This window comes from Geotrypetes seraphini, chromosome 1 (genome assembly GCF_902459505.1).
Source record: "Geotrypetes seraphini chromosome 1, aGeoSer1.1, whole genome shotgun sequence".
Classification (NCBI taxonomy): domain Eukaryota; kingdom Metazoa; phylum Chordata; class Amphibia; order Gymnophiona; family Dermophiidae; genus Geotrypetes; species Geotrypetes seraphini.
The window spans coordinates 135,170,366-135,188,468 of NC_047084.1; the positions used below are offsets into that span (position 1 = coordinate 135,170,366).

The 18,103-nt window shown below is 36.5% G+C and overlaps 1 protein-coding gene across 6 annotated transcripts in view; it reads left to right on the forward strand.

The window, feature by feature from the left end:
• Positions 1–18,103, forward strand: part of LARP1B (La ribonucleoprotein 1B) — a 277,107-nt gene that overhangs the window by 72,753 nt on the left and 186,251 nt on the right. For 4 of the 6 annotated variants that reach the window (XR_004538886.1, XM_033939051.1, XM_033939069.1 and 1 more), the window contains one exon: positions 1,472–1,615. Coding sequence is in view for 5 of the 6 variants with exons in the window: in XM_033939051.1 (XP_033794942.1) it covers positions 1,472–1,615 (144 nt within the window). In the remaining variant the exon portion in view is untranslated. Of the gene's footprint in view, positions 1–1,471; positions 1,616–18,103 lie in introns of those variants that run through there. The other 2 variants (XM_033939081.1, XM_033939091.1) reach the window with 1 other exon arrangement.

Sequence of the window (18,103 nt, forward strand, 5' to 3'; positions counted from 1 at the left end):
ATGCTAGGAAGTTCTTCTTTACCCAACGTGTGGTGGACACCTGGAATGCGCTTCCAGAGGACGTAATAGGGCAGAGTACAGTACTGGGGTTCAAGAAAGGATTGGACAATTTCCTGCTGGAAAAGGGGATAGAGGGATATAGATAGAGGATTACTGCACAGGTCCTGGACCTGTTGGGCCACCGCGTGTGCGGACTGCTGGGCACGATGGACCTCTGGTCTGACCCAGCGGAGGCACTGCTTATGTTCTTATGTTATATTATGTTCTTTGGGGAGACTGCTTTTGTATGTCGCTGTGGTCTAGAATGTCTCACCTATTGCAATGGAATAGGAGATTATGTACTTACCCTGGTAAGCTCTTTTCCAGTAGATAGGTGAGATATTCTAGACCCCCCCCCCAACCCACGCGCCCTGTCCTTCCTGTGCCTGATTTTAGATTTCAGTGTTACATTCCAGTCTCTTCTCTTGCCAATCTGTTCCTTGGAGACCAGTCAGTCCTTAGGGGCTGGGAAATAGTTGTAAATATGTTCACCTTGTTTTGGGAGTAGTTCCTGAGCTCCTTTGAAGCCTATGTTGGTGGTTATAGTTGCTGTTTAGTTGTCCGTTTAGCCTGTCGTTACAGGTACCTCTACTTTCAAGTTTCAAGTTTATTAGGTTTTAATATACCGACCATCAAATAAATATCTGGCCGGTGTACATTACAATAAAAATATAAAAAAGGAAGAGGAGTTAATATATTCAATATTTAGAGGTACAGACAGTGTATATTAAAACATAGACTAGACAAACTTGATTGTGAGGGAAGAGGTTTGTGGACACAGATGTGAGTGTCCTTTCATGCTTGGGTACTGACTGATGGGAGGAGTTAAGCTGGCCTGTGAAGTACTCTAGAGGCGGAGTGAAAAACCTGGAATGGTTCTCTCCTGCAGTCCATGCGGGTAAAGGGAAATAACCCTATGGTCTAGAACAGGGGTGGGAAACTCCGGTAATCGAGGGCCAGAATCCAGTTGGGTTTTCAGGATTTCGCCAATAAAATATGCATTGAAAGCAGTGCATGCAAATAGATCTTATGCATATTCATTGGGGAAATCCTGAAAACCCAATTGGATTCCAGCCCTCGAGGACCGGAGTTGCCCACCCCTGGTCTAGAATGTCTCACCTATCTACTGGAAAAGAGCTTACCAGGGTAAGTACACAATTTCCTTTTTTATAGATGCCTATAGATGTTATCAGAAAGAATCTACAGCTCAGTATTGCTTATTTAAGACTCTGTAGAATTTGCCAACATCTTTGTTTCATTGTCATCTTATCCACATGTGCAGTGACCATTCTTATAAAGTGAGAGGTACTAGTCCTAAAATTGCAGTTTTGTTTTATAAATTGCAATAAGGATCTTCTAGTTCAGTGTTTCCAATGTATATGTATTTTTAGTTTTTGAAAAGTTGTGTCTGTTTGTATTCCAATCCTATAAGTCTTCAAGCAGAGGTGGGTGCCACTTCATTTAGAAGATGTAAGACCAGATAACCAGGAGAGACCGAATTCCCGCAGTAGCTCCCGAGCACAGTCAGAAACCAACAGGTCCCTGCAGAATAACAGACGGAATGATTATGCACGAAGTAAGTACGATGTAGTCTTATGTTTTATGTTTATTTGTATTTATATACCGCTGTTCCGGTGTACATCAATTAAAAAGGAAAAGACCACCAAATAATCATGATACAAAGATAAGAAAAAAAAGAGAGAGAAACCCCCTCCCCCTAAATCATTTAGTTGCTGTATAAAGAGATCCCTAATTAAAAATTAAAATCAAATCGTAAAAGAAATTAAAACATACTTAAACAAAAAAAAACAAAAAACAAAAAACCAACACACCAATAAACAAACTGAGAAGGAAATGCCAATCTTGGCTCTAAATGTACTATACGTAAGTTCACCTCTTGTGGAACTCATTAGGAAGTGAGTTCCACAAGAAAGGTTCTGGTGCAGAATTTTGAGTTGACTTAAGTTTAACCAGATGAATTGGTGATACGGTCAATCTATTTAAATTTGATGACCTCAGTGATTGCGAAGGTTTATACGGAAAGAGAAGTTTCGCAAGATAGTCAGGTTGCCCACTATTTAACACTTTAAAGGTCCAGGTCTTCTGTGATTGTTGCTTCCTGGCTTTTCAGATGTTTAATACCTGATTAGATTGTGAACCACTCAGATGGTTTCACCAATGGGCGTTATATCAAATACAAATAAAACTTGGAAACTTTGGAATTTATGAACTTTATTGATCTTAATACATTCTGCCTTGGAGTATTCCTGGTTTTATCATAGACTCAGAGATTGACATAAACTAACAGATTAGCCTATTTACCTTAGTTCTTCACAGCTCTCCTGAAAGGATATATAAACCTAAGGCTTAGTTTAGTTTAGTTTTATTTTAGTTTGTATGCAGTTTTATTCTTGCTTACCTAAGTTCTTCATTGAGCGGAAATCCCGATATCCAGACATACTCTACTGCCAGAGGTTTTCAGTCTGAGGATTATCTAGGGTCCCAAAAAGGTTGATGTGTTATGCTAGGGGCTCCATAAGTAATGTAAATAGGGAAATGGGGGCCAATCCAGATGGGTCTCCCTTTCAGGTAAAGGTATGAGAGTGCACCCGTTTGATCTTAATAACAGCCTTTGGTGCAGTGTACAAAATAATTATCTATTGAATAAAAGTGTAAAATCCAAATTAATTCTCTCAAATGTATTTTCACTATCTATCTCCAGTAGCTTAGTGCATATACCCCTTTTATCCCAGGACAAGCAGGCAGCCTATTCTCAACTTGTGGGTGGCGTCATCCACGGAGCCCAGATTCGGACAGCTTCGCAAGCAGACTTGCTTGTAGAACTTTTAGAAAGTTTGCGACTGCCGCACCGTGCCTTCCCGCCCAGTACAGGGAGCGCGTCTCCTCAGTTCTCAGTTTTCCGCAGAGCCAAGAAGTCTTGTTTTCAACGTTCTGCACTAGACTTGGTTCTAAACTTCGTGCCTTCTCTCACCGTGGTTCGTGTTTTCTTATTTTTCAGGGTCACTGTGTTTTTTGCACATTTTTCTTTTTTTTTTTTTTTTTTTTTAAAAAAAAGACTTTAACTTTAATTTTCTTTTTTGTCATGGCGGGGCCTGCTTTTCAGCCTCCACCGGCGGGTTTCAGTTTTACTGAGGCCATCTTCCCACCTATGTCCAGGCCGGTCACAGGCTTCAAGAAGTGTAGCAGTTGCCAGCACGCGATCTCCCACACTGACCCACATAGGTGGTGTATTCAGTGTTTAGAACAACCTCGAGCCCTTAAGCGTCATCGAGTTCAGGTGGAGAAACTCTTTGGCGGTATGGATCCCCTTGCCCCGGTCTCTATCTCGAATCCAGTCAAGCTTTCGCCTTCTGCCTCGATCTCGGCCTCGTCTTTGACCTCGTCCTCAAGTAAATCTGCTAAGTTTTCTCCTGACGAGACTCTTGCCTCGCTGCCTCCCTCAGGTCAGGTGTCAGCAGTAGTTATCAAGCTGCCTAAGAAGCATGTCTCCAAGTCGAAGAGTCGTTCTTCCTCAGAGACTGTTCTGCGCCAAAACTGCCAGATCCTCCAGTCTTGGAGCCATGTTTGGAGGCTCTGATCCAGCCCATTTTGGATCGTACGTTGGGCAATATCCTTGCCAAACATACTTCCTGCAGTCCAGCCTTAGCACTCAGCAGTAACACCTGGAGTTGAGTCCTTGGCTGAGCCTCGAGCAGAAGCTCCTCATTCTATACAAGTGTCGAGTCCTTGGGAGTGTCTCGAGAGGATTCCACACTCTGTATGCAAGGTGTTGATTCTTTGCTAGTGTCTCGTCTGGAGCATAAGCACGCTATTCAAGGTGCCAAGTCCTTGTCAGTGCTTCAAGATGCCTCGACACCAGGAGCTCAATCTCTGTTGATGTCTTGATCTCCAGCCTTCAGCTCTCGTTCATCGCATAAGGCATTGCCCTTCCCGAGGCATAGGGCAAAGACTCCTTGACTGTCTTCTCAGCGAGACCTGCCTGGTTCGAGGCACAGTTCTCCACATCAGTCAAGGCATCCATTGAGGCACAGATCCTCTTCTCGAGACATGCCTCGTCTCTCTACAGCTCAAGGCTTTTTGAGGCTTTCTACTCCGAAGTTGAGGATGCCACCTCCATCTGCTTCTCCTACGAAGGATTCTTCTCGTCTATACCTTCATATTCAGGTCTAAGGTGTGAGTACTCCAGGGAAGCCTCGCCCTCGTTCTCTGCTCTTCAAGGCACTTCGAGGTCACCTTCCCCTCGAGGCCAGCCTACCTTGGAACAGATTCCTTTTCTTCTTTCCTACGCCAGATGAGTAAGGAACTCGATATTAATTTGGACTCTGATTCCAAATACACTACTGAGTATTTAGAAGAAATGGGTATGTCTCGACCTCCTGTGGAGTCTCTTAAAATATCCATTAATAGACTTCTTTCTCAAACTTTCAAAAGGAACCTTGAAACACCTTATTCCATTCCTGCTGTACCAAGCAAGCTGGAATCCCGTTACAGAATGGTTCATTGCAAGGGGTTCGAAAAATCTCAATTATCCCATCAATCCCTTCTCGTGGAGTCCTCTCTGAAAAGGACCAACCCTTCCAAGGTTTATGCCACTGTCCCCCCTCCCCCCTGAAAGAGAGGGCAGGACCATGGACAAGTTTGGACGCCGTATGTATCAGAATTCTCTGATAGCAACTAGAGTTTTGAATTACAATTTTATCTTCATTTCTTATTTCAAGCATTTGGTTGACACACTGCCTGCATATTTCAAGTATGTTCCTCAACACTGTCTTACAGGTTTTCAGAATACCATTACCACTCTGAATCAACTCCGCATGCATCTCCTTCAATCTTCCTATGATGCTTTTGAGCTTTCCTTGAGGGTCACTGCCTTCTCAGTGGCCATGCACCAGCTTGCCTGGCTTTGCACTGTTGATATGGACCCTAATTTACAGGATCGCCTCGCCAACATTCCTTGTCAAGACAATGACTTGTTTGATGACTCCATTGAGGAGGCCACTAAGAAGTTGGCAGAACATAAGTCATTTGCTTCCATCCTTCGTCCTAAGCCTAAGCTTCCACCTCTAAGGGATTCAGGCCTCTACCATCTTACCAGCGGTGTTTCCCACAGAGGGCAGCTCCTTATACCACAGTACCTCCTAAGAAACAACAACAGAGACAGCAGAAACTTCAGACTCTTGCTGCTTTTAAGGCCTCTCAACCTTTTTGACCGTCTAGTACAGAGCATAACTTCCATCGTTCTGCCTCTGTCCTCTCCCCTTCCCATTGGAGGTCGTCTCCACCATTTTACCAATGCTGGGATATCATTACATCAGACCTCTGGATGCTGCTCATTATCAGAGAAGGATACTCTCTTCATTTCATCCAGGTTCCTCCAGATATGTAAAGACCCAAATGAAATTCATGAAAGGACACATGAGAGAACCATTAAATGAGTCAAAATGCATAATGAAATCTGGATATGTGAACAGATATCTTACAGCATATGATATGATTACAACATTAATGAGCAAAAATACAATGAAAGCTTATAGTAAAACTGATACAAGAGTTCTTAGTTTGTCAATAAATACAATATAGAAAGAAGAATAATATGAATTACATCGGAGAATGTCTAATGGTAGGCACAAATAGTGGCAGCCAGACAACCCACCCCAAGCCAGCCAACCAGTCCCAAGTCAAGTCAGCCAGCCAGCTCCAGCACCCAGCCAGCCTGCCCCAAGGCAGCCAGAAATCCATCCCCAGGCCAGCCAGCCAGCCCCAAGGGAGCCATCCCACCCACCCTCAAGCCAGCCAGCCCCAAGCCAGCCAGCCAGAACCACCCCCCCTCGGGTACCTTTCTAAAACACCCCCTCCCCCTGCAGGTACAATTTTTTAAACCCCCCCCCCCCCGGTACCATATTAAAAATTATCTTCCCCCCCCCCTCCCCGCCACAAGCGGGATGTGAGAACTGAAGGCAACCAATCAGAAAGCAGTGCAGGGCCAGGCAGGAGCGTGGAAAGCTCACACCTGACCTCCGCTGCTCTGTCCGGGAAATAGAAGACTGCTAGCAAGGAGGAATCATGCTAGACCACCAAGATGATGTTTTTAATAAGGTACGACGGCAATGGGTGTTTGCCGGGGGAGTGAGAATGTTTTAAAAAGGTATGGCGGCGGTGGGGGGGGATGTTTTAAAAAGGCGAAGCGGCAGGTATGTGGGGGGATGTTTTAAAAAGGGGCTTGCAGCGGGGGGGGGGGTTTAACGGTACAGGGGGTACTATCTAAAGCTTTTAAGTAGAGTTCATCAATCTTCAAGGCACTTAATGATTTTAAGTATTGAAGCCATTCAGACCCAATGAAGCTCACTTAACTTGATGATGAATCAATTAAAGTTCCAATATCTCCTTGAGTTGTAATCCATAGACTTGACCAAGCCAGTTGTTCCTTATATTCATGATCCAATAAGAAATGCTTAATCAGTTCTGAGGTTCTCTCTTCTTAATCCTTATTGTTTTCCAGTTTTAGTTACTTACATGGTTCAATCAGCATAAGCCTCCAACTCCAGCTGAGTTTCAGTTGAGTCCATCAGGAAGGTTGAAGATATAAGTACTAAGACAATAAGAAGAGTTTTCTAAATACTAAATACTACATCTAGTGCATTTACTATAGTCAAATACATTCCAATAAGCATTAATCCTCAGTTCCTAGTTATGAATACCTATCTTACAACTGTTTAAATTTTTACCTGAAATTACTTCTGATACAGATCTCCGGCTGAGAGTTCCTGCTGGGAAACATCAAGTGAGGGAACTACTACCCCAGAGCTCCTTATATAGGAGGAGACTACCTGGTCACATGACTTTCAATGATCTATCCTCTGGAATGGAATGAAATTAAATTAGAATCAATTGAAATAAATTAAAATATCCCCCCAAAGTACATAAGAACATAAGCAATGCCTCTGCTGGGTCAGACCTGAGGTCCATCGTGCCCAGCAGTCCGCTCTTGCGGCAGCACAACAGGTCCAGGGCCTGTGCAGTAATCCTCTATCTATACCCCTCTATCCCCTTTTCCAGTAGGTAATTATCCAATCTTTTCTTAAACCCCATTACCGTACTCTGCCCTATTACATCCTCTGGAAGCGCATTCCAGGTGTCCACCACACGTTGGGTAAAGAAGAACTTCCTAGCATTCGTTTTGAATCTGTCCCCTTTCAACTTTTCCGAGTGCCCTCTTGTTCTTTTATTTTTTGAAAGTTTGAAGAATCTGTCTCTCTCCACTTTCTCTGTGCCCTTCATGATCTTGTAAGTTTCTATCATATCCCCTCTAAGTCTCCTCTTCTCCAGAGAAAAGAGACCCAATTTCTCCAATCTCTCAGCGTATGAAAGGTTTTCCATACCTTTTATCAGACGTGTCGCTCTCCTCTGGACCCTTTCGAGTAACGCCATATCCTTCTTAAGATACGGCAACCAAAATTGGACGCAGTACTCCAGATGCGGATGCACCATCGCCCGATACAACGGCAGAATAACTTCTTTCGTTCTGGTCGCAATGCCCTTCTTGATTATACCAAGCATTCTATTCGCTCTCTTAGCGGCCGCTGCGCACTGTGCCCTCGGCTTCATTGTCATGTCCACCATTACCCCCAATTCCCTTTCCTGTGTACTCTCATTCAATAATATCCCTCCCATCGTATAGTTGTACCTCAAGTTTCTGCTTCCCACATGCAATACTTTACACTTCTCAACGTTGAACTTCATCTGCCACCTCGTCGCCTATTCCCCTAGTTTGCTCAAGTCCCTTTGCAATTCTTCGCAGTCCTCTATAGTCTGAGCACCACTAAATAGTTTGGTGTCGTCTGCAAATTTTATTATCTCACACTTTGTCCCTGTTTCTAGATCATTTATGAATATATTAAATAGCAGCGGCCCAAGCACCGAGCCCTGCGGTACACGACTCGTGACCCTCCTCCAGTCCGAGTAGTGGCCTTTCACTCCTACCCTTTGCTTTCTACCTTCCAACCAGTTTCTGATCCATCTATGTACATCTCCTTCCACCCCATGGTTCTTCAGTTTCCGGAGTAGACGTTCATGGGGCACCTTATCAAAGGCTTTTTGGAAATCTAGATATATGATGTCTATGAGGTCTCCTCTGTCCGTTTATTTGTTAACTCCCTCGAAGTAAAAGAGAGCTAGAACATTTTGGCAGCCATTCAGTTTCATGGTTAAGACCCCATGGTGAATCCTCAAAAAAAAAAAAAAAGACCCCATGGCTCCACTGTGTGCCAGTCATATATTTATTTTTGTTCTTTATAAAGCAAAGATTGAAATAAATCTCCGCCATGAGGTAAATTTACTTTTATCAGAACTGTGTATCTTAATTCATTTAAAGTGTGGCCAGCTGTTATCCAATGTTGAGTCAAGGGAGCCTCCATTTTGCTTGTCCTAATGGTGCTCAAGTGTTCCATAATTCTCAATTTAATCTGACGTTGTGTGTAGCTTATATAATATAGTAAAAATATTTAAATGTAATGTAATATAATTTATTTCTTATATACCGCTACATCCGTTAGGTTCTAAGCGGTTTACAGAAAATATACATTAAGATTAGAAATAAGAAAGGTACTTGAAAAATTCCCTTACTGTCCCGAAGGCTCACAATCTAACTAAAGTACCTGGAGGGTAATAGAGAAGTGAAAAGTAGAGTTAGAGGAAAAATAAAAATAAAATAAAAAATTCTGGAGAAATTTAAATGATAGAAATAGAACAAAACAAAGACAAAAGGCAAAACAATAGATAAGATTAAAGATAAATCATAAGCTGGAAAGAAAAATAAAATAAAACTTTGTCTTCAATCCACGGTTTCAGCGTCAGTGATGAAGTAGAGCATATATTGAAGTCAAAAAGAACTCAGAGAATTTTTAACTTTTTAATTTAATTGTTATTTAGACCAGTGGTTCCCAACCCTGTCCTGGAGGAACACCAGGCCAATTGGGTTTTCAGGCTAGCCCTAATGAATATGCATGAAGCAAATTTGCATGCCTATCACTTCCATCATATGCAAATCTCTCTCATGCATATTCATTAGGGCTAGCCTGAAAACCCGATTGGCCTGGTGTTCCTCCAGGACAGGGTTGGGAATCACTGATTTAGACAAACGGGGACAAGCCTCAGACTATAGAGTAAATTTTCCCATTCTGGGATTTCTTACAAGAACATAAGAAGTTGCCTCCGCTGAGGCAGACCACAGGTCCATCCTGCCCAGCGGTCCGCTCCCGCGGCGGCCCATCAGGCCCATTGCCTGAGCAATGGTCTATACCTATCTATACCCCTCAATCCCTTTTTCTTCTAGGAATCTATCCAAACCTTCTTTGAAACCATTTAAGGTTTTCTTGTCTACAACAGCCTCTGGAAGCGCGTTCCATGTATCCACCACCCTCTGAGTGAAAAAGAACTTCCTAGCGTTTGTTCTAAACCTGTCCCCTTTCAATTTCTCCGAGTGCCCCCTTGTGCTCATGGTGCCCCTTAATTTGAAAAATCTGTCCCTGTCTACTTTTTCTATGCCCTTCATGATCTTGAAGGTTTCTATCATGTCTCCTTCTTTTTTCTTACTCCTAATCACATCATTGGCTTGAACCTCCCTCCCTACCTAGACTAAAAATAATAATTTATTAAATTGATATTTATTTTATAAGTTAATACCTAATCTTAAATGAATGCCTAATCTTAATTCATTTAGAAAAATCTAAAAAACTCTCTTTAATTCATTACTCTTTCAAGGTAAGGAATTTTATCAGTAGAAAACTGCAATTCAATTCAACACTCAAAACCGGCAAACAACTGTACTATCATTTTCTATAAAGTGCACTGGTGCTTCAAAGTGCATTCTCCAAACTTAAAGAACTTAGCTTTTTGCTCTTTTTAGAAAAAAACAGGGCCGTTGCTTAAACTTTTAGTCTTCCGACGAGGCCTGTGTTTCACAGGATAAAATTACGTCCCCGCTGCGTCAGGGCTATGTCTCATTATCAACGCTTTTCTATACGCCACTACCGGTTCTGAGCAATATATAATATAGGCCACAGAGGCAAACTATGGCATATACCACCCCCTGAGATTTACAATTTGTGGAAGATCTGAATTTAAACACTTTTTGTGAATGTGGTATTGTAATTTCAGTAATATGCATAGATGTATAACAAACTGAACATTGCCCATAAGGGGCATGTCCCGGGGAACATTCCATATTGTGAGGTTGAGTTTTTAATATTTCACCTAAATTTCTGGCTTGCTTGAAAGCAAATCTTGGGCGTTCTTTTAAATTTGGGTGAAGATCAAGTATATGCCAATGTTGATGTATTACTTTTATATAAGATGTGCTTTGGTAGAATAAGTAGTACACAAACCAGAGGATTTTGTGCCTGAAGCTTATTTGATTTACCCCACTGAGTATGAATATACTTAGTTCTTTTATAAGCCTTTTTTTTACTATGGGTAAAGGGTATCCTCGTTGGCTAAATCAAGAGGCAAGATTTAAAGCCTTATGTTTGAAAGAATCATCTGATGTGTACAATCTTTTTATACGCAAATATTGCCCCAGTGGGATACTATCTTTTAAATTCCTAGGATGAAAGCTTTTATAATGCAAAAGAGTATTGCGATCAGTTGTTTTTCTAAACAAATCAGTCTTAAACTTATTATTTTCAAAATTGATTTGTATGTCCAAAAAATTAATTTTCACTAACTGTGTAAATATATAGCCACTGTTATTCAACCATGCTGTAGATTTTAAACACCCACTAAACCTAAAAACAGCACAGTAATATTTTTGAGATTTAAAAATTTTTTTTAAAGATATTTCTTGTTTATATAAGTCTTCAGATCTTGCCAACCACCAGCCAAACTATTCTTAGGCTTTGTTTTTTTGGCTTATATTTCTTCATCAGACTTAAATAATATTTTATTTATAAAGTGCTCTGTGCAATTCATCTTGTGAGACATCTTCCAAAACTTGTAATTAATTCAAATATCTATAAAACTTTATAAAAACTTGTACTTAGCTTTGGCAGTAATTTTATAAGCTTCAGCATGAATCTATGAATGTCAGGAGGACCTGACTACAAGTTTTTCAGTTGGGATGCAGCGGAGCAAAGCAAAAGGGGGGACTCGCTCTTGAGACAGCCTCTTGGCGAAACATGTCGAGCTGACAGGTCCCGCCCGACATTCATGTTGTAATTGTTTATAACAAAATAATTTTAAAATGTATTCAAATTATAATAAAGAATTCAATATAAGAAAAGAAACTTAAAGTTTTATTCAAAAATAAACAATGGTGAAAACCTTCCTCTTTACAAACCCAGCGCCTTAAAGTCATTCACCCAGAAATGCCACTCAGTCAATGCAGCAACGCCACCTAATCTCATCAGATGCTAGTTAGTGCATATGTTTTATTGTCATGTCTATATTGTAAATTATTGTCATGTCTATATTGTAATTTATGTAAATTATGTCATCTATGTCCTGTCTTGATTATTATGGATGTACTTTGTAACCTGTTCTGGGCTCCTTTGGGAGGACGGGCTAAAAATTTGAATGAATGAATGAATAAATAAATAAACTGTCTTAATGTATTGAAAAAATTGAGTTAGGGGGGGCGTGGCTTGGAGCGCGCACGATATGGCAGCCTAACCGCAGCGCTCCCGTATCCAGGCAACAAACGGAATAAAAATAAAACTTCTACTTTCTCAAATCGCTATTAAAAATACATAAAACAACGTCGGAAATGGCGAGTATGAAGCAGGGGAAAGCTGAAAAACCTTCAACATCGGGTATATCAGCAAAAAGAACAAAAGTAACTCCCCTGTCACCATCGAGTGTGCCGTTCCCGATGGAGACGGAAGAACTCACTGAAAAGTCAGATATTATGACAGAACTGTTCAAAATAAAACTGATGCTGACTGAAAATGCCAACAAAATATCTGAAGTTAAAGAAGAACTTCTTATCATGAAACAAGAGATCCAAACGGAAAGACTGAGAATGACAGTGATGGAAGAAAAAATGGAGAAATTTGAATCCTTCACACAAGAATATGACAAAGATAAAAAAGAAGTAGCAGCTTTAAAAAATCAATTGGTGGATATGGAAAACCGAGGAAAAAGAAAGAACATCAGAATTTTGGGGCTGGCTGAAAATATTGAAGGGGGAGATCCTGTACAATTCCTGGAAAATCTTTTACCTAAACTGCTTCAGCTCAACTCAAAATGGCCGTTAGAAATTGAAAGAGCCCACAGAATCCCCACAAGAAAGCCAGTAAACCAGGCTGCTCCAAGACCTTTGATATTCAAGGTGTTAAGGTATCAACAAGCTCAAGAAATATTAAAAATGGCAAAAGCAAATAAAAACTTGAATTATAAAGGATCAAAACTGATTTTAGTACCGGATTTTGCTAAATATACAGCAAACATAAGAAAACAATTCCTCACATACAGACAACAGCTGAAAGAAAAAGGATACATATATGGAATATATTATCCATCCACTATGAGAGTATCCAGTGGAAATAAATCCATATATTTTCAAGACCCGGCAAAACTGAAAGAATTTCTGACACAAAAAGAACCTATGTTTACATAAAAAACAGAACAATTCAGCTGAAGAAAGAAGAAAGAAGAAAGAAGATGGAAAAAAGGGAAAATAAAGAAGATTATTAAAAAAAAAAAAAATTAAGATATAAGAAATGTTATTAACTGGAAATATAATTTATATTTATTGATATAGTGGATGCAATAATATAATATTATTTTATTAAATTAATTATTAATAAAATATTAGCATCCACAATCATTAATATTTAAAAAAAAATAAAATTAAATTAAAAAAAAAATTTTTTTTTTAAATTATTAATATATAAATAAATAAATTATTTATTTAAAAATTTATATAAAATACATGTTTTAATCAAAATAGAAAATTTATTCAATTATATAGCATATTAACTTATTATGATTAAGGAATAATGAAATGATTTACAATGAAATTATCATTAAAAATATTGATAGGAAAATTTTATTATTGTTATATTGAGAATAAGATTTAAAAATGAAATATATTAATTTATTATAAAAACAATATTTTAATTCTGTATAAGAAAATTATAATTTTATGAAATATATACAAGAAAATAATTTGATTATTGACAGGATTAATTAATAAAATAGATGTCTAATATAAAATTTTTATTTGATTCAATTATTCAGTCATATTAACTTATTATTAAAAATAAGAAAATAAGTAATTGATTGGTAGATAATTAATAAAATATGAATTTATTATAAAACTTATTTATTGACATAAAATGTATATTTTGGTTAATTATTTATTCAAATTAATTTATTATGAAGATGATCTATGAAAATGATTGAAATGCATTATTATTAATATTAATATATTTATATAAAAATGTATATATTTCATTTATATGATGATATATAGATATATATAGAGAAATAGAGCTATATTTGTAATATGTTTATTTATTAAGAGTATTATATTACATGTATGCATGATATTGAATTTAATTTTATGAATCAAATATATAATTCTCAGTAAATTTATAAAATATTATTAGATTATAGATTAAATGGATATAATTTTCAATTATATAAGGGTGGAAGTATAAAGAATGTATTGAATTTAGAAATATGTTTTTAAATAATATAATGAATTATTAGTTGCCTGGAGATGGAGATGTAGGTTTTGCATGACCAATGCGTGTTCCAAATCAGAATATGATAATGGGTGGGAGGGGAGGGAAAATAAAGGGTGGGATAGGATATAAATTTTTAATGAATGTGCTAGGAGATAATCGTGTAAACTATCATAGAATATTGGTTAAAACATAACTATTAATTAGATGGATATAAAAATGTATTCGCTGAATGTCAATGGTTTAAATCATCCTATTAAGAAGAAGAAATTATTATCGTTCCTTAAAAATCAAAATGCGGACATTTACTTCATTCAAGAGACCCATCTTTCGGAAATTGAATCAAAAAAATTATCTGGAGGTTGGATTTCTAAATGTTTATTTGCACCGGCTTTAAAGAAAAAAGCTGGAGTGGCTGTTCTAATAAACAAAAAATGTAATGCAGATTTTAAATTAATTAATTATGATCCCTTAGGTAGATGGGTACATATCGAGATGGTTCTGGGAAATACAACCCTGAATTTATTCAATTTATATGCTCCTAATACGAATCAAATGGAGTTTTTTAAACAAATTCAACAATTGCTCTTACCACTGGCTACATCTAATTTAATAGTAGCAGGGGATTTCAATGCTGTAATGGATCCGATTTTGGATAAAAAACCAAGTAAAGTTATGAAATCATTAGGCTTAGATAATTTGATAATATCTTGTGATTTAGTAGATATATGGCGAATTCTTCATTTTAATGATCAGGAATTTTCTTTTTGTTCTCAGGTCCATAAATCTTTTTCACGAATTGATTATATATTTGTTTCTAATAATATAGCGCAGCGTGTCTTAAAAGCAGTAATTGATCCCATTATAATTTCAGATCATGCTGGTGTGTGGATTAATCTTCAAAATTATGATGTTGAAAACTTTGATTTAATTTGGAGATTTAATAATGATTTATTAGCGGATTCAAAATTTCTTGAAGATTTTAAAATAAAAATGCAAGAATTCTTTCAATTTAATGAATCAGATGATATTAATGCTGAGATCTTATGGGATGCTTTTAAAGCAACTATGAGAGGAAATATTTCATATTCAACATTTATTAACAAACAAAAAAAAAACAATTTCTTGAGATGGGAAAGCAAATTAAATTATTAGAAAATAAATTAATTGAGAAATGGGAAAATAATACATTACAAGAATTATTAAAATTAAAAGTTAAATATAATGAGATTTCTTCTCAAATTGTGAGGAAAGACATTTTCAACAAACAAGTACAATATTATGGAAATTCAAATAAAGCGGGGAAATTATTAGCAAACTTTCTAAAAGCAAAGAAAAGAAAATCTAAGATTATTGCAATTAAAGATACACAAGGTAACACACATACCAACACAAAAGATATTATAACACAATTTCTTGATTTTTACAAAGAATTATATACTTCCAATTCTTATAAAAATAAAGAACAAGACGGATTAACTTTTTTAAATTCATATAATGGACCAAATATTCCAGATCATATAAAAGGAAGTTTAGAAGAACCTATATCTTTAAAAGAATTAGAAACAGCATTGAAGTCTCTTAGAGTTGGATCCGCTCCAGGTGGAGATGGGTATACTGTTGAATTTTATAAATTTTTCCAAAATATCATATTACTACATCTGTTAAATTTGTATCAATATCAAATAAAGAATGAAAATATTTCTGGTACTATGGCAGAATCGATAATTATAGTCTTACCAAAACCAAACAAAGATCCTACTCTGGTTTCAAATTACAGGCCTATTTCATTATTGAATGTGGATAACAAATTAATGGCTAAAGTATTAGCATTAAGATTGGCAAAAGCTCTCCCTTTCATTATTGATGTACATCAAACAGGATTTATTGCTAAAAGACATTCATCAAATAATACTAGATTAGCATTCCACTCATTAAATTTAGCAAAAAATATAAATGATCCAGTTTTTTTAATATCTTTAGATGCAGAAAAAGCCTTTGACAGAGTGGAATGGAATTTTATATACCAAGCTTTACAATGGTTTGGTATAGGATCCGGTTTTATTAAAATGATTCAGACATTGTATAGCTCTCCTGGAGCAAGATTATATATTAACAATAACTTATCAAATAGATTTAACTTGCATAGGGGAGTTAGACAAGGATGCCCTCTGTCTCCTTTACTTTTTGATATTGTCCTAGAACCTTTATTAATTGCAATAAACAAAACTAAGGAGATAAAGGGAATATCATTTACCAGTTTTGAATTTAAATTATCTGCATATGCAGATGATATATTATTATATTTAAGAGAACCGGAAACTACTATTCCATGTATACTTAATTTAATAGAAAAATATGGTACTTTTTCTGGATATAAAATTAATTGGAACAAATCTGAAATTCTCCCAATAAATGTTCATTGTACCAAAGGATTATTTGAACCATATTCATTTATTTGGAAAGATGATGGTATAAAATACTTAGGAATTATGATCAAAAATACAATTGAAGACACAGTCAAAGAAAATGAAAAACTTTTATTGAAAAAAATAACAGAAATGTGTGAGCAATGGAATCCATTACATCTTTCTTGGTGGGGAAGAATTCAAACAATTAAAATGATGATATTGCCTGTGGTTTGTTACCAAATGAGTATGATTCCAATATTTTTTCAGGGGTCATTTTATAAAAAACTTAACAATGTTCTTACAAAATTTGTTTGGTGTGGGAAAAGACCAAGAATCGCATTAGTATCATTACAAAGACCAATTGTGGAAGGGGGGGTAAATTTTCCAAATTTTTATAGGTATCATCAAGCCTATATCTTAAGACAGGGTATGTATTGGATCCTCCCAGACCTTTTAGAAAATGTACCAGATTGGCTGTATTTAGAATGGCGGCTCCTGTTCCCTTTATATCCAGAACAGTTAATAACTATAACAATGCCTAAAAGATACAAAGATCACAGAATTTTATTTGACACTTGGAAAACATTGAGATATATCAGTAATCTATCACCAGAACCTATTGCTAAATCTCTAAATCAATCAATATGGATAAACTCCAGGATCAGAATTGGCGGATTTAAAATCGTCTGGAAACAATGGATAAATGCAGGAATAAGAACATTGAATGATGTCATATCAGAAGGATCACTGCTTAGTTTTTCACAATTGCAAAATAAATTTGGATTAAATAAAACACAATATTTTAAATGGATGCAATTGAAGCAGGCCATTCAGGTAGGGTTCCCTGAATGGAAAAATCTAAATAATCAATATAGTCTACAGGTTCTATGTTTCCAGACGGATTTTTTGGGTCACCAAGCCGCAAAATGGTACAAATTGATATACGGATTTTTAAATAAAAAAAAGAAAACAGGTCTTAGGGATATTTGGAGTATTGAGATTGGTCAGACAATTTCTGAATCTCAATGGCCACGATTTTGGTCCTGGAGATTAAGATCTACAAGGTCAGCATCTATGAATCAAACATGGTTATTCTTATTACATAGAGTATTCTGGACCCCAACGCGCCTGCAAAAAATAGATAGTACTAGATCTAATAGATGCTGGCATTGTAAATTGGAAATAGGGACGTTAGATCATTTAATCTTTTTCTGTCCCTATGTAAACGCATTTTGGAATTCAATTTGGCCCCAAATTAATAAGTTACTAGAGAACCACGTAGGACTCTCATATGAAACCATATTATTTGGTACTGCAATGAGAACTAAGAGTCCGATTTCAGCAAATAATAATAAGCTATTACTAATACTAACAGGAGTCGCCATGCAACAAATTACTCAAAATTGGAAAGATTATACCAAATTAAATTATACATTCTGGTGGAATTCTGTCTGTCATATTTATAAAATGGAAAAAATATTAGCGTTACAACAGGGAAATCTTCTTAATTTCAAGAAAATTTGGCAACCATTGACAAATTATTCTAATGATTAGTTTCTTAGCACAATGATAAAAATTATATATGAATGGGGTGGGATTTGATTAATTAATGGAAATATATTATATAAAAAGGGAGAGGGAATTATATTTTATATGTTATTGTATAATCTTTATCATATTATATTTTAAATACTATGAATTATTAATGATAATATTTTGGATATGTAATAATTAATATATATTGTATGATTCAAATATTGTAAGAATGGAAAATTTATAAATAAAAAATTAAAAAAAAAAAAAAAAAAAAGAAAAAATTGAGTTAATTGTTCTTCAGTTCCTTGCCAAATGAAAATCACATCATTGATGAAGCGCCTCCAAGATAAAATATGGGTACTATATGGACTATTGCAAACAAATCTAGACTCAAAGTCAGGCATGAATAAACAT